The sequence below is a fragment of the Vanellus vanellus genome (genome assembly GCF_965231255.1).
Source record: "Vanellus vanellus genome assembly, chromosome: 2".
NCBI lineage: Eukaryota > Metazoa > Chordata > Aves > Charadriiformes > Charadriidae > Vanellus > Vanellus vanellus.
Window position 1 is genome coordinate 18,496,883 of NC_138906.1, and position 22,705 is coordinate 18,519,587.

The 22,705-nt window shown below is 37.7% G+C and overlaps 1 protein-coding gene across 1 annotated transcript in view; it reads left to right on the forward strand.

The window, feature by feature from the left end:
• ODAD2 (outer dynein arm docking complex subunit 2) overlaps positions 1-18,108 on the forward strand; it is a gene marked incomplete at both ends in the record, with an annotated part of 85,262 nt that extends 67,154 nt beyond the window's left edge. The window contains one exon of the mRNA XM_082479439.1: positions 17,995-18,108. Within this exon, the coding sequence (XP_082335565.1) occupies positions 17,995-18,108 (114 nt within the window). The remainder of the gene's footprint in view (positions 1-17,994) is intronic.
• Between the last annotated feature and the right edge of the window lie 4,597 nt (positions 18,109-22,705).

Below are 22,705 nucleotides of genomic sequence, written 5' to 3' on the forward strand. Positions count from 1 at the left end.
AAGAGGAATAGATTCTTTATTATGCTTAATTTCTCCTAATTTAGACATTTATGCAAAGATAAGGCACCTCAGTCTCTACTGGCAGTATTTTCTGGTCTCCTTTGGCTATAATGGGAGTGCATGTTCAAAGTTCAGATTGCGCATCTGCACTGTAGGTATCTATGTTTAATGGGGTGAATCCCATCCCAAGGCAGTGGAGAACTTGTTTAAATGATTATACACTCCAGTTCATTGTTAGATAGGAATGACAGAACTCTGAATAATACTGCAATAAGAAAGAGCTATTAAAAAAATAATTTATTCTCTTCCTAGAAGAATACAGATGAGAGGCATTTATATACTATGGTTGTGATAAAACACTATCTGCCCAGCAGTTACAGAAGCACACTTTGAACATTGTCTAATAAAGCCATATGTTTTAAATCAGTGGATCTAACCAACTTGAATCCAGGGATTTTGAAAAAGATCTTTGGAGTATTAAGGATAGATTCCTTACATCTAATATTGGCCACTTTTAGGTATGGAGTTTAAAGTAGTCTAAAGTAAGACACCTTCTGTAGTCAATGGAAGGAGAGGAAAGGCACCTGCAGACTTGTGCTAGCTGAAAATAGATGCCCAAGATATCTGGAAGGAATAGACTCATGAAATGCCTAGTTTTCTCCACTGAGTATAGAAAGGACCTAGGTTACTAGCTCAGACTAAACAGCTAGCTTTCAGACAGCTGCATTTGAATTAATATCCTCCTGAATGTTGATTTTCAACAAGCCTTGCGGTACAGGGGAAGTTGCAGAGCTGGAAGGAAGGTAGTGTGCCAATATTTAAAAAACCTAAATAATATAATAGTCCTGTAAACTGGACATTATTCTCATGTTAAATAATCATAGGTACATACATTATAATACTAGGAGGGATCATTTTAATGATCTAGTCTGACTAGCCTTGCTCATACAAACCAGAGACGTTGCTTCAGTTTATTTCTGTTTGGAATACAGTATATCTTTTAGAAAAACACTGACTCTTTACTTAAAAAATTCCAGCAATGGAAAATCCACTAGAGCCGTCATAGCTTGTTCCAGTAGTTAAACACCTTCCCCATAAAAATATTTGCACCTTATTTGTACCTTAAGGTTTGTCTAGCTTTATCTTATGTAATTACATGTATGATACTGTTATTTGGTAAACTGAAAATCCCTATGTAACTTCTGTTCTCATATACATTCATTTTGAGTAAGGTCAAATTACTTGTCACATTGTCATCTTTTCAATTATCTAAGCAAGCATAAGCTCTGATGGAATTTCTATATTTTTAATTCTTTAATTATATTTGTGTGACAGTTCTGAATTTTTTATTTTTGAACTTCCCTTTTGGAGTGAATTGCAACATACTTTAGAACAGAATTCAGTATTCCAGTAATATCTGCATGAATGCTTAAAACAGGTAAAATAACTTCCCTGTTTCTATGTAAGGTCTGTTTGAACATCAGAGATTTTCATTATTCTGTTTGGCCACAGCATTGCCCTCAAAGTTTACATTCAGCCAATTTTCTACTTTGATTTCCATGTCTTTTTGGAAACCGTTCCCCAGGCTAGACCTTCGCATGCTATAATGTTGGCCTTCGTGCACAGGAGTAAAAATTAGGTAATACTGTTAAAGTAAATAATCAGTGAATTTTGATCTTGTAATATAATTTGATTTTTTTTTTTTTTTCAGGAGATTAAACCAGATTTTAAAAATGTCAGAGCTAGCTCACAATTTTGTAAGAATAATTCACAATTTAAAAGCAGCCACAAAATGTATTCAAGCATTTTATTGTTTTAGAGAGGAAAATTTTAGGAGACCAAGACACCAACTCTTCTTGTAATGCCCTTAAAACAAAATATTGCCTTTCCACAATGGAGGATTCCAGGTTTGGCAGAGCTATGATGTGTTAGAAAACTGAAGGAGTTCACTGGCTGAGAAGGTAGTGAATATTTTTGAATTATGTAGATACAAATGGATTAAGGTCTGTGAAAACAATATCAGTGGCTTTGGTTGTAAAGTATGAAGCTAACAAACGTCCGTTCTGCTTGGCAATGAAATTCTAAATTTGCAAGTACCTGATCAGGTGGTACATAGATATTCTAAAACATTTAGGGAAATCTTCGCAGTGAGGTAATTTCCAGTATCTCATATGAGGATTTCTTGACGTTTTGACTTAAAGTTTATGCTTGAAATCTGAACTAATTAAATAATAAATAGTAAAGGTATTAATGTTTCTATTTATTCATTTATTTCTGTGCACTGTGATGATGCTTAAAGCCATTAATCACAGATAAGTAGTTCACTTTGCTAGGTAGTGATGTATACCTACATAAGAAGAAGAAGACGACCCCAGAAAATTTCAGTTTAAATGTAGCACACAACAAGGTGGAGGTGAACAAACAGATAGGAATGGAGTGGTAGAGAAAAAATCTATAAAAATATTTGTATTGGTCATATTTGATATTTTAAGCAAACCAAGCTAATTCACAGCTGCAACTCAATCATTGTAAGTAAAACATAAATACCAAACACTGACTGTAAACTTTTTGTGAAAACTGAGGAAACAGGACCGCTGGATAGTAGCCAGTGACCCAGACTTTAAGGCACTTATACCATATGGGAATCGTAACTGGTGCTGTTGGCAGTTTTTTTGCATGTGTGTGTCTGTGCTGAAGGCTACACGAAGTTAGAATAAATTAGCCTCTGTTGAACTCTGCATTGTTCTGAGCTGCTTTTATTATCCAAACAAGTTTATTTAAAGATAGTATTGCTGTGCTGCACGATGAAAAAGCCTGTTTTCTCCTGGTCTTATTCCACTGTACATACAGAACTAATTAATTTTGGGCTAGAGGAACCCTTAACTTAATGATTACATTACATATCTGAAATGCAGATGATCAGACTTTCCGTTCATGTTCTGACATTTTTTAATATTGAAAGCTTTTATCTGACCTACCAGTGCATAGAACTAACTGATCTTTAGCCTTACTCTGTGGTCTGGTTTATTGAATTATTTGCACAACATGGAAGTACTCTGTTTTCTTAGTATTACAAAATATGAATAGATGCCTTCTAGAATATCAATTATTTTAGCTTATAGGAACTTCACCAGGGGGGCTGAAAACCTAATTTCAAGTACTTGGTACAATAAGGCAGGCAAAGCAGAGACTCATGCTCCTAAGAGTGGGACTTGATTTGTATATTCGTACATTCGAACACATATTTTTTAATTAATCCGTCAGATTTGTTCTTGTCTTCTCATCGGACTATAGCCTGAAGAGATGCATGGGATTTTTTTCAGTTTGTTAACTTTTTTTTTATTTTTTTGGCAAAGAAGGTGTAGCAGCTATAATGTCTTTTCTGAGTTGTGTGATGAATTCATATATAAGAAGTATTTGTGCTTTTTGAGTTTTATTCTTAATGGTAGAAAGATTAATCACACGTAGGCTCTTCCATTCTCTTCTAATAACCTAAGATATATAAACAGTTGGTTTAACCATGATTTATGAAAGTTATTGTGAAACGTAGATTTAATATTTGGAGAGTTCTTTTATACTTTGTTATAATGACTGTATTAAAAAATACATTCTGTGTATTTTATTGTGCAGACCTTCCAGAATATTGGTCATTGTTTGCTGAAGTCATAAATCCCTACAAGAAGTTTTGGCTAGCCATTTTATGTGAAAAGACTTTCGTAAGACCATCTTTGTGAAATAAATAGATGCGAATTACAAAATATGGAAGACAATTACCAGTAATTTCTACTGAAAACATTCTACAAACAGCTTTATGCCACAAACCATATAGAAATGAAAATGTAAATTCAGAAAATGAAATGTAAAAGTGCTGGCACCGTCATCTTTAGGAGTATTTGGCTATGGGGTTGGTTGTTTTTTGTGGGGCACCTTTGGTGAGAACACTGAATACAGAAAATAGAGTTTCACATTATTAAGCAAAGTTTAAGATAAGATCTTTATAAATCAATCAAAAATATTTCATATCATAGTTACACAATAATATTATCAGGGTACAATAGTATGTAATGCTTATTGACATATTTTTAGTTTTAGTTTTACTTTAGAAAACCACACTTTTTAACCATCACGGTTGGCTCTATTTGGGCTCCACAGTTCAAGCTGGAGGTACAGTGTGTTTGGCAGATAGTCTGAACTAATGCCTGTTGCTTTCTATGAATTAGTTGTGACAGTTCTTGGACATCAAGAAAGAGGGCACTACATGGCAAAACTTCTGCATGTCTGTGGGCTACAGAAAGTACGCCCAATCCCTTCACGCACAAATGTATTGATCACATCACACTTCAAAATTTTAGATATAAGAGGTTCCATGAAGTACGCCCAATACTGGCATATTTTGTTTCATTTCAGAAAGATTAATGCAAATTGACAATGTTACGCTACTGCAATTTCTATTGTGTTAGCAACTGCCAAGTGTGAACATTTTCTTTACAGTTTCAGCTCCAGGAAACAGAAACCGGTAAGCCTTTACCTTCATAATAAACAAAATTTCACCATTCGTAAAGTAAGGGTACTTACATGTAAAACATTTTGCTTTTGCATCATTGCCAAAGGTAATGAAGTTTGGCTTCAGTGTAGATTAAGCCTCAGACTTAAGATGATTTTTTAAAATTTCACATTACTAAAGTTTATGTTACGTAGCAAGTGTTCTGTTAAAATCTGGCTGATCTCAGATGGGAAAACCCAGCAGCCTAAGGGAGATCAGCTTATCTTTGTCCAAACTCTGTGCTTCAGGAGGCCTCTAATTTAGTGACGTTTGGATAGCAAACCTAGAGGCTGGCATAAAGCTCCTCTTGGCACATTTTAAACATCTTTTAGTCTTATAAAAAGAAGCTTGTCCCACTAAGCTGTAGGTTTGTTGGAGCTGTTTAACAGTAGCTGTGCCCTGCAGCTCTTTTAGTGATAAATGAGCCGCTTCAAATAAGTGCAATTGCAGCCAACTGTGCAGAAGGAATCATTAAAAAAAAATTTAAATAGACATTTTTGAAGCTTAAAAATGCACAAACAAAGTATGTTAAACCAAAATATATGCTGCTTCTTTTAATGGAAATGATTGCTACTGGCTAAGTCTGCCAGCTTCAATAGGTGTGCCAAAAAGCCAAGGAATCTGGCAGAGTCCATAGATAGCAGTTCCATCTTTCATCTATATTTCTTTTCTGTATTTATCTTGCTTTAGAAAATGCAGAGAATGTCTTTTCCTTCCGTCTTGGCACTATTTCCAAACCACAGAAATACACAGAGCAGCTTCTTGCAATTGTTTAGTTCCCTGCACCAGTTTTATCCTTGTGACTATGTGAAATGTTTCTTTCTGATTTGGCAATAATAGGAAAGAAAAATATTAAAATATTTTTATGTTTATGGAATAATAAATTGTCAGATATTAAAATTAGTTTTCTTCATTGAGAGATACTGGGCTAATGTACAAGTGCAGGATGCCAGGTAATTATTTTTGGCATTCAGCTGATCAAAAATAGTTTCCTTGTATGTAATGAGCTATTCAAAGAAGCTGAATATAAGAAATACAAAGAACAATATACATATATATACACACACATACATATACATATGTATACATATGTGTAAATAGAGGCTGAATTGTTAGTCAGGAGTCCTTAATGTACAGAATTATGCATTGTAATCTATAAAAACGTCTTTTTTTTCTTTCCTTCTTTCTTTAGAATCAATCACTTAGTTCAAATTGGCTTTGAGCCCCAGTCATTGTAATCTCTTTGATGTTGCCATTTCAAAGAGTACTCTGCGGTATCTTTTAAGTAATATGGCACATCTTATTGCTGTCTCTTTCAAGGTGTAGATACTAAGGAAAAGTCTTTTTCCAATGTGTAGGTTATGGGATGGGCTGTAGTGTTAATGTTCGGCATCAGTACTTTGGCATAAAGCCAGGGGACAGGAAGCTGATGAGAATTCTGTCACTGACTTCAGTGAGGGCTGGATCAGGTTGTGATGCAATGGGGATTATATAACAATCCATTGTATGTAAAAGCTAAAATGTGTCTTCTCCTAGACGTTGAGTGAAAGTCCATACAATTTCATTTTATTGGAAATTTTATTTTGTTTCATTTTCTGTTTGTCTCCAAGGATGATAATTGGCTGTATTTACCAGCTGCTAATCAGTACAGGATTTCTTGCATCAGTTTATGATAATTTTTGATCTCTGGAAGTTTTGAAGAAACAAATTATGTTAAAGAATATTGGTCAGTTTTGCTAGTTAACTACCAAAGCATCTGCTACACTGCAAATTACACATTATCTTGACATCTGTGGAAACTGTAAAGCTTTCACTATAAGAAAGACATTGAGGTGCTGGAACATGTCCAAAGAAGAGCAATGAAGGTGGTGAGGGGTCCAGAGCACAAGTCTGATGAGAAGCAGCTGAGGGGGTTGTTCAGCCTGGAGAAAAGGAGGCTGAGGGGACACCTTATCGCTCTCTACAACTACCTGAAAGGAGGTTGTAGCCAGGTGGGAGTCAGTCCGTTCTCCCAAGTAACAAGCGATGGGATGAGAGGAAATGGCCTCAAGTTGCACCAGGGGAGGGTTAGATTGGATATTGGGAAAAATTTCTTCACTGACAGTGTTATCAAGCATTGGAACAGGCTGCCTGGGGAAGTGGTTGAGTCGCCATCCCTGGAGGTATTTAAAAGACATGTAGATGTGGGGCATAGGGACATGGTTTAGGGTGGACTTGACAGGGCTAGGTTAATGGTTGTACTTGATGACCTTAAAGGTCTTTTCCAACCTAAATGTTTCTATTCTAGATAGAAAGTGAACTTAAGTTGTATCTAGTCTACTCATTGCATTTGTGTTGAAGATAAAGAAAACCTCTCAGTGGCATCAGATTGAGAAAGCAGGCACTCATAAATATGCTTCTGTACTGCCAGGTAGGAGTAGTGCTTTGTCTTACACCAGCTTCCCCAGATTGTTATAATTAGGTGTCAGTGTGCCACAAGTATACTCACCCAAGAATGTCCAACATGCTGTTAATAATGTTCTTGTGCTAGCATTAGTATTGTGAAATAATATTTTGGGTAGCTAGTTAACTAACCTTTCTAAACATTTCGTCTTACCTGAGATACAAAGTAACCACCATACTGAGCTTAGAGTGTTAATCATGATTCTTTTTACCTTTTGCAGTGGTAGCATTCAGCTAGAAGACCCACATGTTTTTTTTTTCTTTCTGTATTAAAGCATAGAGTTGCATGGGTTTAGGAAATTAATTTTCACATCTTCCCCCACATGCTTTAACAGGTTTTAGCAGAGCTTTTATACATGTGATACAACCTCCACTTGCCCAAGCATAACTTTCTTTTTATAAAACTAAAAACCCCAAGCAAATGAATAAGCCAAAAACATCCCCAAAACCTGAACCTTGGAATTAAAGTTGTGCAATTACTCCATAAAAAAAGTCGAGGAACAGACTTTTGTTCTAATCTGAGCAAAGTTTTAGATTTAACTTATATTAGTGAATTTTTCATTCCCTACTTTATAGTTATGTCTTTAGAGATGGAAGGAAGCAGATCAATGCCTCTAGTATTTCCTGGCTGACATACACAAGTCAGGCAGGCAAGTATTATTGCTTGCTTGCAGACTACGCAGTGTCTTTAAAAATCTCTGCTCTCACAAAGCTTCCAAAATCCAGCAGCCACTCAAGTAGTTTCTGGCCAGAGTGAGTCCTTGAGAGTTCTGGGGAGATATTTGGCTTCTTTTTTAAAAAAAAATCCGTTGAACTCCACTCTAGAGAACTATATGCAAATCACAAATACTTTGGTTGAACATGACCTGAATGGAGTGCTAATTCAAGCCACCCCTTACACTTTAATCACCAAAACCCCAAAGCATTTAGCCGTCACAATAAGTGTGCATGGTAATGTTTTTCCACAGCACAGACCTTAGGAAATCCTATAAATGTCCACCACTAGTAAGTATATTTTATGATAACTATATCACTCTCTGTTCATAAAGCAATGCTCAAGTGACTCAAGTTTGGCTTGATTATAGGAAGTTGAATCCTCAGTATAAAATAATATATTCCTTATGCCTTTCTCTGATAACACAAAAGAAGCAGTTTGACAATCTTGAAAAGTAACTTCCACTCTATGTTCATCGTTGCTTTCATTTTTTTCTGATATCATACATTGAAATCTACAGATGTGAATGAATATGTGGACTGTACATGGACCTTTGCACATGAAGAACCCCAGCTCATTTCTTGCTTCATCACATTCAGTTTCATATTTGTATGAATATGAAGCTAAGCTGTGTTCATACCATCTATACATTTATTTATGCTGTGTTCTGATTGAACATTTTCTAGTACATTTACTAGTCTAAGACCAGACTATAAATTGAACAATGCCACTCATCTTCCAGTTTATGTAAATGTATGCACTGTTGCTACCCACACATCTAAAAACATGAGATTATAGATCAGTCTTCTTGCGTGCCACACAAAAACCAGCTTTAAAATACCCTGGCTCATTATTTGAAATAAATGCTATTGTATGGATATACAGTGGGAACATCCTGCTTTTATCCCCAGTCTTTGATATGTAAGGTTTACTAGCAAAAGCACCCCACTGGTTTTGATTATAATGATCATATATATGCAGAGAGACAGACACTTAGACCATTGGAACTAAAAATATATTAACTTTAGAGATCAAAATCAGTACTTGGAACTGAATACAGAAGAGAGTTTGAAGTCAGTTCATGCATACCAGTAGATCTAACAGACTTTAAAAATACTAGTACAGTCAGATTTTGTACCCTGTTCTCAGGATAAGATGTGACTTGAGATAAACATTGCAAAATTTGTCACTTAGTCTGGAAACTGTGGTGTCCCTTTGCTGTAGTTCAATGTTGTCTTCAAAGACAGAGTAGTTATAGTGCACTTCAGGAGTATCAGACAAACAGTATCAGGAAAAAAAATGCACCATGTATTCCGGGTATTGCTGAGAAATCAGGCAGAACCCTTCAGTATGTGAGGGTTAATGGACAGCTTAAACCTCCTTTTTTTTCCTCTGACTTGCTGCTGATAGTTTATTTGCAACTGCCCCCTCTTAACTTCTGTATAATCTTCATAACTGCTAAAGATAGACTGACAAAATGACAGTATTCATATTGATAGTAAAGTTAACAAATTTGGAAAACCAAAACTGAATTAGCAATTCTTTCTCAGTTTCCTATACTACCTCCTCAGGGAGGTACTTGGGAAGGAAAGGCAAGGTAAAAGTCATGCTCCTGTGAAATGGAAAAGAAAGCAAAGTGTGAAAAAGCAGGTAAAGATGGAAAAGGAGCAGGAAATACAAAGAAGAAAGATTGACCAGGCTGGCAGCAATATAAGGGAAGGATAGTCCCCAACATATTCACAGAATCACAGAATTATCAGAGTTGGAAGGGACCTCTAGAGATCATCTAGTCCAACTCCCCTGCCAAAGCAGGATTGCCCAGAGCACATTACTCAGGACTGCATCCAGGCGGGTCTTGAAAATCTCCAGGGAAGGGGACTCCACAACCTCCCTGGGCAGCCTGTGCCAGTGCTCTGTCACCCTCACCGTAAAGAAGTGTTTCCGTGTATTTGAACGGAACTTCCTGTGTTCTAACTTGTGCCCGTTACCCCTCGTCCTGTCACTGGGAACCATTGAGAAGAGCCTGGCTCCATCCTCCTTCAACCCACCCTTTAGATACTTGTATGCCTTTTGATACTTGTATTGCTGAGCTAAATTACGAAAGGAATATCCATGACATGTTTACTGTTTTGAATGTCCATTACATGTAGTAGGTAAGCAGGCTCCTATTTAATCTTAGTAAAATGAATTTCCAGTGAATTGAAAAAAACTTTTTTTTTTTTAAATGTCACTTTATTGAGATTACGAAAAAGTTCTTTATTTTCTCTATCCCACCAAAAGCCTTTTATATGTTAATCTTGTCTTGAAAACTACAATGAAATAAAATAGAGAAAGTGTTTCAAATAAAAATATGCAAAGATCCTGGGCTTCATCACTTCTGGATTATCAGATCTGCCTATTGCTTTTTGTGGGATGAATTTCATATCCCGTAAGACTCTGTACATTGGAATGTTCATGATTATTAAATTCTTTCTTAATATTGCACCAAACTTCTTACAGATGAATGTAGATTCAAACTATCTGCCCTTAAGGACTCCAATTGGTTACATATAATCATACCTCTTAAACAAAGATTAGAAATAATTTTTATTACTGTCTTTATGTAGCTACTTTACCTTTACGTGGTATGTTTATATTTAGTTAGACTTACATCTGAAGTCCTGTAACAACCTGAGATGGGAAAACCTTTAAACTTAGTGTATTTTAAAGTGTCCTGCAAGTTGACAGTTTTTAAACTATATTACATTTTCATTTTGTTCACTTCTCCTTGTTGCTGATATTCAGAGTTCTCTGACCATTTATTATGTCTTTGCACAGAAGGGGGGCATCCTTCTCTAAATAATTATATAAGAAATAGACAATAAATACAGATGAGATGGAGAGAGAGCTGTAGAGTTTATTCATATTTTTTAGATACATAAAAACTTGCAAATAAGTATGTATACTTAAAGTGCGTATGGTATTATAATTCCCTTTAGGCATTCAGGTTGTATGTATTTCTCCAAAGTGGTGCAAAGCAACATTTAACTTTACTGGAGTGTATGAGAACTATATTCTTATTTTGTATTATATTAGTGTGTGTTCAAGAAGATATATTTTCAAGAGTGCTATCCCCATTGCAATAGGCACAATTCAGATCTGTTGGAGAAACACAGTCCTTGTCCCCAATACCTTTCAGTGTAGTTGTAATACAGGAGGTGACTAAACAAAATAAAAAGATGAAAAGGGACAGATAGGTAGGAAAAACAAAACAAACAAAAAAATGAAGCTGCACCCAGAAGGATTTTAAACTAAAATTTCTAAAGAAATAGTAAACATCTCATGGTAGGGTACTGATAATCAGATGTTCAGAATACTCCACTGAATCTATCAAGCCCTACTCTTCTTTCTCCCTTGTTTCCCAGCATTTTGTGGGATTCAGTTTACCAACAGCTCTTTTGTCACAGGCAGTCACACAGGAAAAAGTCACAACTTGCAGAGGACAAGTCAGCTGTCGTAAGTCCTGAGATAGCTAAAATGGTTTAATATTTGGAAGTGCACAACAAACTGCAGACAAGTTTGTTCTCATCCTAACATGTCCTGCACCCCTTTGCAGAAAGTGAACAGGTTTGCCTGCCCCTGTGCTCCTTCACTGTTTTTCTGAGGGTGGAAGGGAAAGATGAGAAAGGAGAGAGAGGTCCTGCCCAGCCTGCTGACTGCCAGCACGTTCAGGTGTACCTTTGCCCAAGCTGCATCCTTGGGACCTCCTCATCCTCCCAGCCATGCTTGAGCTACTCCCGAAGTTTGTTATCCAGAACAGAGATGTGGGAGAGAGAAGAGGAAAGACAGGAATCAGAGGAAGGGAAAAGAAGCCAGATGCAATATTCCTAGGATTGCTCCCACCCCAGACAGAGAGCTTCAGCTCCCACCTCTTGACCTTCAAAGTGAATGGATCAGGCTACTTCAGGGGCTGCTCTGACTTTAGTCCCAGAAAGTAAGTGTCTGCCCTACCCATCTTTTTATTTTACTGGAATTTCTTGGTCCTGGATTTTGTACGTCTGCTAGCTCAGAGTGTTCCCTGGCACACAGGACTTTACATCTGAAATCTATTCCCTTTGTGCCACCTGAGCAAATCTTAACAGAAAATGAACAGAAAATACTGCAGAACTTACAGGAGCATCTTCTTCTTAGGAGGCCGAGCATAGCACGTGTTGTCTTACCCTTTCACTCAGCTGAAAGAAGAAAGCAGGAAAGCAGGAAATCAGGCTGAACTTTAGTTTAGAAACAGTGACTTAGCTTAACCTTCATTATGCTTTGATTGTGGAGTATGTTTTATTATTTATAATTTAATTTTATGAGAAGTATTTTCATAGGAATATGTGTAACATAACACTCAAACTGGGTGCTTTAATATTTTCCAGTGTGCAATATGGTGTTGAAAGTTAGCAAAATTCTGGCTGATACTTTCTTGGATAAGCTTCTACCATATGCTTTTATTTAAAGTATTTTTTTTCTTTTAGGTTAGATTTATAAAAAGCATGTGAGAAATGTCTTTTTTGGAAAAGAAGTGTTACGCAATTAGAAAATCACAGTGCTAGAAATTTAGCATCCTTCAGGAAATGTTGCATGTAAAAGAAGTCAGATACTAAATCTAAATTTAAAAATAAAATGGCAATCCCACCACCAACTGGAAATGCTATGTCAATCTACAAGATGTCATCACCAGCACAGCAGACAGAAGCAGCAGTTGTATTGAACTAAATGTCTTTAGTTCCAGGAATGTTAAGCTCTATGTGAACTCTGACTAGCTTCCCAGTATAGATATGAATCTTGTTGAAGGAGTTTGTCCATATTTCCTTCTCATTAGAAAAAATCAAATAAAATTTGGTTTACAGGGCAAAAAAGCCTAAAGAAGCCAGGAAAAAAGGGCATTAATTTTTTTTTTTACAGTTATTCTTTATTCATTGTTTGCATTCATGTTCACAGGACTCCAGAGCATTGAATAGGCTGATCTTTTATCTGTTTTATGTGAGCAAGGGAACCTCTTTCCAGCAGTATTGTTCTACGCTTTCCACCATTTTGGAAAACTTGTAGAAACATCACATGACTAACTCCTCATTTAAAGATTAATACATGCAAAACTCTATTCTTTCTGAAATCACCAGGTCCTATGTTTCCTGCTTCCCACCACTGAGCCTGGAAGCTGCAATGACTGTGATGAAAGGAAATTGAGTACTTATAAATGATTGTACCCATACATGGGGCATCACTAATATCTGAGATTTTGTCATATTCAGGATTTATTGTTACAAAACTTGTCTACACTTTTTCTGCTTTAAAATTCCCTTGAGCTACTTTTTTTGTAGAAGTGAAAATTCTACAAAGACATCTTCAAAGAAAAGAGAATTACCAGCCCATTTTTGTTACTGTTTTACTCATCCGGGATCCATACCCATTTTGGAATGACACTTACAACTTATGTTGATGCTTATGTTATCTTGTTAGAAATAAGTTTTCAATTGGTTACTTTGCTATTGTAGAGATAGTATTTTAAGGAAGCTGTGCTATCAGACAGGGGAAGGTGGCATCATTCATAATGCATGAATATCCAAGCAAATATTGTGGCTTACCCCCTTACCTCTTACTATTGCCCTGAGGAACAAAAGACTTTCCATTTTTGTTACATCTTTGGTATGCCAGGAGGCATAAGACCCAACAATGAGAGTCTGCAAAGCATGTCTTCAGAACAATTCCTCCTCCCAGTCTGGGGCACTACAGGCTGGACAGCCTCACATTGGTCTTTGGGGAAATTATGGAGGAAGTCCTCTTGGAACACATTTCTGGGCACGAAAAGGAGAAGATGATTTGAAACAGTCAACATAGATTTACCAAAGGTAAACCTGATTGCCATCTACGTGTCTAAGTTTGTAGATGAGAGGGGATGGATGTCATTTACCTTGTCTTTAGCAAGGTTTTTAATGCTGTTTCCCACAGCATACTCCCTCCAAGTTAGGATGCATTGTATTCTAGGTGTGTGAAGAACCAAATGGATTAAAAATGGTTGGATGATCCAGCTCAGAGGGTAGTAGTTAATGGGTTGTACTCTGCCTGGAGGCTGATGACAAGAGGAGTGCCGAAGGGGTGTCTCTGTTGGGACCTGTCCCATTTAACATTTGTCAATGACCTGGGGAAGGCAATGGAATGCTTGCTTGTAAAGTTTGCAATGACACCAAATCACCAGTTGGGGCAGGGGGGACAGTTTAGATACAGTCATGGGAAGGGCTGCCATTCAGAGATACATGGGCAGGGCTGGAGGCGGCCAACAGGAACGTTAGGAAATTCAGCAAGGAAAAATGCAAAGTCCTGCACCTGAGAAGGACTTGTACTTGCAGTGATACGGGCTAGGGACTGGCTGGCTGAGGAACAGTTTTACCAAAAAGGGCATAGAGAATTTGGTAGAGAGCAAGCAGAACATTAGCCAGCAGTGTGTCCTGACAGCAAAGACGACAAAGTACTGGGCTATATGGGCAGCAGCACAGCCAGGAGATTGAGGGAAGTGATTGTTCCCTTTAGTACTCACTAGACCACACCTAGAATACTGCACCCAGCTTTGGCCCTTTGGCCAGTATGGGAAAGACATGGATAAACTATAATAGGTTCAGCAGAGGACCACAGGGATGGTCCAGAGCTGGAGCAGTTGGCCTGTGAGGAGAAACTAAGGAAACTGGGCTTTTTCAGCCTGGAGAAGAGAGAGCTTCAAGCAGACTTAATAGCAGCCTTCCAGTACCTACAAGGAGGTCAGTCATCAAAAAGATGGTGGTAGGATTTTGACAGTGATACATGGCAAGAGGATGAGAGACAACAGGCATAAACTGAAACAAGAGTGACTGAATGTGGGGAAAACCTTTTTCCCCATGAGGACAGTCAAACACTGCAATAGGTTGCCCAAAGAGGTTGTGCCATCTCCATCACTGGAGGTTTTCAAGATCAGGCTGGATAAAACCCTGAGCAACCTGGTCTAACCTTGTAGCTGATTCTGCTTTGAGCATGACATTGGACTAGAGACCTCCTGAGATCCCTTTCAATCTGAATTATTCTATGATTGTGCAATCCTAATATAGTATCACAATTCTGTGCTATTTTAAAGCTGGGATAGTAATAGCAAAATATTCTTAATTGTTCTGAATATTTAAATGATTTGGCTGTGCATTGCTCCTGCTTTTGGAACCCAGAAATGCTACATATGCTCTGTACGTTCTCCAAACAGCTTGTATTTGTGCTTATTTGCTGGTATGACGTGCTAACTGTGCAAAAAATTTTGGACTCTCGCCGTAGAATATAGATACCTGCCAACAGAAAATGAAGCCTACATGGTGCTGCAAATGCTTTCTCTGTCTATGGAAAGTGACTCTTATGTGCCAGAAAGAAGCATTTGTACCACATGCTTTTTTACTGCTTCTCACATCTGTTAACATTTACATGTGTCAGAAAACAATACCTGAACAGTAAAGGGAAGGGATACGTGAAGTTCGAGGGCATTACATCAAGAAAAAGGACATGTTATATTGCGCTGGTGCATTGGAATAAAAAAAGATTTCTTGGACTTGTCAAATATATCTAAGATGTGGGTATGGTCTGTGTATACTATCTACGAATACATTTCCGTACCTGAATTGGACGACCCAAATTGCCAGTAAATTGAGATGAACCCATGAAAGGGTCAAGGATTGGCAGTCAGGAAGTGAAAGAATTATAACTTTCTTGGTACATACAGAAAGAATAAAGTTTTATTTCATTTAAGGCAGGATTTATATCCAAATCTTCAAAGTTAGGTTCCTAAATATGGACCCACTTATATTGAAATATTTTGCATTTTCAATAATCTTCTCTTCCCCTGCCTTTTTGTTAGCACAAAAGGAGTAGGTTGACTGACAAATGTTGCTGTATATCCTCAGTCCTCAGAGGCAGCTACTGTATTAGACTGTGTTTCCAAGAATATTCCTTTGAAGTCGTATTGTGAAAATCCTGAGCCACAGTGTAGTACAGGATTTTGTATGACGTGGCAGTTCTTATGGCTGTTACCACTGGCAAGTGATTTGGAAGAACAATGAATTGGAGAGGAACTGATCCTTGATCTCCTGAACTCAGAAGGAAAAAAATCAGTATTCGATACTTGTATAAAAATTGCTGTTTGCATTGGTTGCATTCATACCACTAATTCTTAAGACATCTATTTGGGTACTACTAAGCAGTGTTGTGTAGTAGGCTGTTTTTGATACCTAACCCTAACTTCCACTAGGTCTGTGATGATGCAGTGAGTAATCACATAAGGCATATAGTTTCCTTGCCCTCAAATTCGAAACTTATGGCTTTACCAAAAACCACCATGTGAATGCTATGTGCATACGTATTTGGGGCTTTGAGTCAAGGATATGAAGGATGTCTATGAGTTTTCCTCTGTAAGTTACACAAGAAAGTTGTGAGGTACCCAAAGAAACACTTTATAGTTTACGCTGATGAGAAATCAGCTGGTGGAAAATAGAAAGATCTTCATCCAGCAATATTTCTGAAGAAAAAAAAAAAAAAGCTAAGCATCTGATAAGACTTAAATTCTGGTCTTTGTGCTTTGTAGAGCAGCTTTATCACTACACAGAGGTGTGCTGCTTGGTCTTTCTGCCAGTTGAAGTCAGTGGTGAAACTTCCACTGACTTCTCTGGTTGCTGCCTCTGGCCCAACATTTGCATGCGAGTAAAGTGTAAGCATATAAAGCTTCCTCGTATCATTTCTTCTCATGTCATTCTGACTCTGGCATATCCCTTTAGGAGCGTTCACACTTTAAGAATTCTTATCTAGCTATTTGTACATAGGCATCTGATTACATTAATGGAAATTATAGGAAGAATTGCTAGAAAAAGTTATCATTGATGCCTAATTTACATAATACACTTTTTGACATAATTCAGGCCCATCACAGTCACCCTTACAAGTTACATGTAGGGGTCAAAGGGTGAAAGGTGACTGGCAAGATGCTTGTTTTGTAGATTTGGCTAACACAAATACTTCCTCAAGTATAAAATGCTTTGATCTCTATAAGCAAATGCCATATGTGTGCAGCTGTGGCCCATGCCTCGTGAATGCTGGAAGGTTAGAAAAAGGTAGCATATGAATTTGATGTCTGCATTCAATTTATGCTTTTATATTTAGCAGTTCATAATTTTGTGTAATATTTTAGCTGTATGAAAAATATGCACCGGAGTTGAGTGATAACAGATTTCTCTGTGGTTTGACTCAACATTGTTTGGGTGAACATAGAATCCTAAGTATTGCAGACTGAAAATATAGGTTTTAATTAGAGCTGTCTGAGCTTCAAAATACCTGAACGCACATTAAGCTTGGCAGATTTTCAGAAATCTGGGGATTGCGTGGAGCAGATTTAAGCTAAGCAAGAGGCTTCTGTTTTCCAGCATATACTGCATTTGCAGTTGCATCACTGACTTGCAACACACTGAGAAAGTGAGATCCAAAACCATTATTAATGGTTTTCTGATATGTAAAAATGTTTTATCATGAAGGCCTGTCTTATGTCATACTTCTGTTGAACAATACCTTACTCCAAGGTAATTTCCACTGAAAAAATTGAATGACTTCCAGAGTAAAGAATCTACTCCACATGACTGAAGAGCTGAATCAGCTCCAAAAGTTTGGTGCCTTTTTGAGCTTTTGTTTTTTACTTTTACGTGCAAATGTTTAAGAATTATATGCCCAGATCTGTATCCCTCCAACAGTTTAATGTGCGTGGTCTTCTGTGACAATAAAGAAACCTGCTGCAGTCAATGGGACATGAGGGTCCATTCATATGTATCCAGTTTCACAATCAAGGTCCCCTGCCCCCAAAAGGATAGCTTTGTTTATTAAAAATCTTGAGCATGTACAAATATACTAGTGTAACTTGGGGGGAAACCATGATTTCAATTAAAGCATATGCAGTTTCTACTTGCAAGAAAAAATCCACATCACAACCAATAGACAGGTGTGATACAATAAACAGAAAATCAAACACAAAAATATCAAACTACAGGTGCAAATATGATAAAATATAAAGTGGCATGCTCTGTGTGTGTGTTAATACTTATAGGTATACAAAAGTATACATATATAGGTATACATACATATATAATACAGTGTTGTTAATATGATTTTTAGTATTTTACGTATTATGTAATTCATGCAATTCTTCTAGATATGATTTGAATATTTAAATAGAAGGATACTTATTTGTTTCTCTTATGCTGTTTCTCTTTTGTATTTTTGCTAGCTCCTCCTGGCTATGGTAGGCTCTACAGATGAAACTCTGCAGGAGGCAGCAGCTGGTTGCATAGCAAACATTCGCAGGTTGGCTCTAGCAACAGAAAAAGCAAAGTATGGCTGATGCTTTAGCAGCTTTTACCAACACACTTGTTTTGCAATACGGCTACATTTAAATACATGATTACTCCTGGCATCTGTATTTCATAGCAGAGCTCATGCATATCAGGATAGTTTAATAACAAAAATAAATCTGTGGAAAATTATGTTTGTTTTTACATTATTGGTTTGTCACATCTAAGATTTATAAAACACTCGCACCTAGTTTTGTGTGTCTTTTAGTATTACATCTTTCAAAAGACTGTCAGTTAAGATACATCAAAGACTTTTTCTACGATTAATACGCTTGTATTTGAAATTCATTGTGGGTAGAAGTGGTTTTGCCTATCTCTGACATTACAGTAAATTTTCCTTCATTGCATGTGTGGTTGTGCAATGATTTATGAATGTCTTGAACAATTCACTTCGTGCTAAACTTGTCCAATCATCCTGTCATTATGTTTTTTGCCTGTTTGATCACTTGCAATTCACAGGAGAGGACAAAATACAGATACATCAATCTCATATCTGGTGTTATATAAGGACTGCAAACAGCTGTAGCAGTAGACATCACTCCAAATTTCCTGTTTCTACCAACATCAAACAAAATAGTGCTTAATTTTATAAGTAGCTGGTGAAATGTGTTTTAATTAACATGTGTTTAGTTCAAATTTAAATGTACCAGCTGTAAATAAAAAGTGGAGAATTACATTTACGTTTACATGTTATCTTATTGTGGCTTTTTTGTTTTTAAACTGAGGACAACATTGTGTTGATGTAGTTACTTTATTTTTCTGCACAAATTTATATTCAGAATTAGAGTTGCTTTCAATAACCACATAAACAATGATTGATATGATAGATTGCAGACCCACTATACGTACTGTGCTCAACAAATAATACTAAAGCATTTCCCTGAAAGTAGTAATGTCTTAATTACAAGCACAGACTGCTGACATAACTGAAAAAACCAAAATGTTTAAATAACTCATGTTTGTCAAGTACTCACTTCTGAATGATTTTTTTTTACTGCCCTTAATAATTTTCTTGTTTTGGAAGCAGTTTGTAATTTCATTATTTTTCTTCTAACGCATGTGGCTACTCAAGGCAACTAATTTTACTGCTAACAGAAGCTTTTAAGGAAGACATAATGCAAATCCAACTTTTTATTTGTGTTTTCTCAGAAGTAGACATGAAGGCTCAGTTAAAATTTCATTTTAGAATGATGCAATTCTGAAAAAGGAGGATTGCATTGGGCCCGTAGGGAAGGTGTAGAGGGTATTTTAAAGGCAATAAGCGGCGGACAGGTGCTGACAGTGCGGAGATCAAAATATTAATCCAAGTAGTATTTTTTGATCAATGCAAACACCAACCTAGTCATGGGGTTGTCACAAGTTCCATCAGCAACCAGTGACCAAGCAAATACTATTTTAGGCATTTTCCAGCTCTGCCCCATAGGCCTGGTATGTTACTTTGAATAAATATATCCATATTATTATACTGATGTCACAGCTGTAGTAGTATCACATGCTTCATCACTATACCCAAAAATATTTCTAGAATAAATGCTAATTGCCAAATTCATTTGGAAGGGGAGAGGCTTGATTTTATTTTTGTCTTTTCTGTGAGAGAAGCTGTAGATCCAAACAGTTTATCACAGTCTTGCTTATAAAAATACGTAAAATGGTGGCTTATTTTTCTAACTGTTGAGGGGAAAAAAACTCCCTGACAATAAGAGTTGTCCTTAACATGACCTCTCAAGGCACTCTTGACCATTTAGCGTGGATTTCAAATGGAATAAGTTCTAATGTAAGCTTAATTTTATGACACAAGTGTCAGGGCAATAAATGTCACGTTCCTGACAATGAAATGGCCTCAGCTTGCCACTCTCACTCACGCTGGTAGCCCTTATGCCTCTGAGTTGTTGATCCGAAGTCTTTATTTTAAGGCCTCAGACAGTTAATCCCAGACTTCAGCCAACTTATTTGTGCTGTTTTCTTTTCCTTTACCATGCCTGCAGCTTTTAAATTCTGTACAAGGAGAAGAAATGCTGAAATCGATACAGATCACCACAGAGGCTAAGGATCAGTAATAAAAAAATACATATTTTTTTGGCCCAAACTGGTGGATTCCATGTAATTGATACAAAGAGATTTAGTAGTTGGAAAATGTATAAATGAATGCGATCCCTGGCCTCTCTGAGCGGCGCAGTACAGCGTGTACATTTGAAAAGCTTCCACTTTCTCCGCAGGGCTGTGTGGAGTTTCACAGAACTGCTGCCCTCTGAAAAGGGATCCTCACAAAGCTGGGTCCCACTTGCTGCTCGCACACCCCTCCTGGCAGCGCCCACCAGCCTATTCAGGCCCTGGCGCTGGCCCGAGCAGCCGCAGCCGCCCGGGCCCGGCATTCCCACCGCGTATGAGCAGGCACCAGCCAGCTCCCGCTCCCCGGCTCCTGCGACGGGAAGGGAAATACCTTCGCTGCTTTCTCTTTCCACCAGCTGCTACTTGTCCACATAAACCTGTAGCCTCTTAGGAAATACGGTTACACGGAACACTGGCGCTCAATATTACATGCAGTGCACAGCAATTTGATGTGCAAATTCAATGTAGAGTCTTATTTTAGTTGCAAAAATGAAGGGACTGAAAAAGGGGGATCAGCCTCTGTCCTGTCTGTTTGCCATTGCCTGCTCAGTCTGCTCCCTTCTTGTTTTCTCGATGCGATTTCTGTATTTTCACAGACTTGTTATAGTTTCGGTTTGTTTACATTGATGTTGCTGTCAGCAGAGAGTATCCGTCACTTCTCACAACTTTGGGAGCCAGTTCCCGGCTCTGCGTGGAGCACTGCGCTCCAACTTACAGCCATAAAGCCGGGCCCGCTCTTCACCGGCTGCTCATTTTCTGCTTTGTTCCTCATTTTCTGCTTTGTTCCTCATTTTCATTAAAATGTCGGAAAAGGGAGAGGCCAAGTAAGAAAAGTTGTCATAAGAAAACGTTGTTTTGAGTATGGAAATACTATAGCTGATGAGAAAAGCAAGAGAAGAAATCTTTCACCTTTATGCAATTATTTCTGGAAGCTTAAAGGCCCACCACATCTTTCAGTCTACGCGTCTGTCAGCAGCAAGATAGCTTTTCTTCTACCACTCCGAGTCTTTATGATTTATTGCTTGGTGACAGATAACCATTATCAATAATTTAATTGTCCCAGGATGTTCAAACTACACACATTTGAATCTGGGATTTATGCTCATTTCCTCTTAATGTTCGTGCTAATGACAAGTGCATGTGTTCTGACACACAATATTGTCTCCAAGTTGTTAGGGAAATATAAACTTCACAGCCTGGGTGCAAAGGATCTGCCATATATTAGGGGCTTTGTTATTCTGCTCCGTCACTGAAACTTTTCTTTGACGAGTAAGTGAGCTTGAGATTCACAGGGCTGTCTTGAGAATTGACTCACTAATTTACTTTAGGCTAACTGATCGCTTCGTGTGAAAGTACGGGACCTCTTTCATTCCACGTCTCCTAAAATGAGTTGAATGAGCTGCTGACGCCAGGGGTCAGATGTGAATCGTCCCAGGAGGCTGAACTAGATAATATGTTAGTTTAAGAATTTCATCTCATAATAAATTAAATGGTTGTTCCTTGCACATTTCCACCAAAATAATCTTTGTTTTACACATGACAGCAGGATGACTGCAATGGAAACATGTAACGTGTTTCTTCAGCGGTGGTATTCAAGTTTCCATGCGGTATATTTGCAGAGCTTATTTCCAGAATCAGAAGCTAACTGCTCGCCCACTGTAAATTGTGGTTTGTCTCTTCTTTAGCCGCTTCAGCTTTGCCACGCACTGCTCAGAATCCAGAACAACAGAAGGAAGCAATGCTGCATCTTGGCCACTTCTCAATTCAGACAACTTCATCTTCTGCTGCTCGGTGACCTGGCACGTGCCAGGACCAGCCTGTCTGCAGCGGAAGCCATTGCAGTGGGAAGTTACATTGCCCCGTTTCTGAAGGAATTAATTTTAACAATTATTGTTCCCTCCCCTGCTTAAACAGAGATGTTCCTCAATGGTCAATATTTTGCTGCTTTGGCTACTGAAGCCAGCCAAAAGTCATCCATTTCCACAAATCTTTTCCTTGAGTGCAATTTTACATTGTAACGTGTGCTTTTCATCCTATTGCCTAGTTATCAGTTCAGTAATACTCACGACTTGCTGGGAAGAATTTCCATGGACAGCATCACCACGGCTTGTGTTTATCCTCTTGACTTGTTCCTGTGCTATCTGCCAGACACCATTCAGTTGGCAAGTTCCTCTCTCTTTTCCAGTTGTTGTCATTGGCAAGTTATGTGTTTTATCCTCGTCTACATGGAGCACGGTACCCTTCAGCTGCTTGATCTTTCTTCTGCAACGAATGTAATCAATTCTACTTTGAACACAAATGTTTTCTGTCTGAAAGGTTCGTAGACTCACGTAAGGAAGCTTTGACTTTGGCTACCAAATTATACGGTATGGCCTAATCCTATCACCTTTTCAGTTCTCCAGTGGCCCAAAGCTATCTTCACTAATTTAATGTGTTTTCTTTCATCACTTGGGAATCCTGCTGTGGTGACAAGATAGT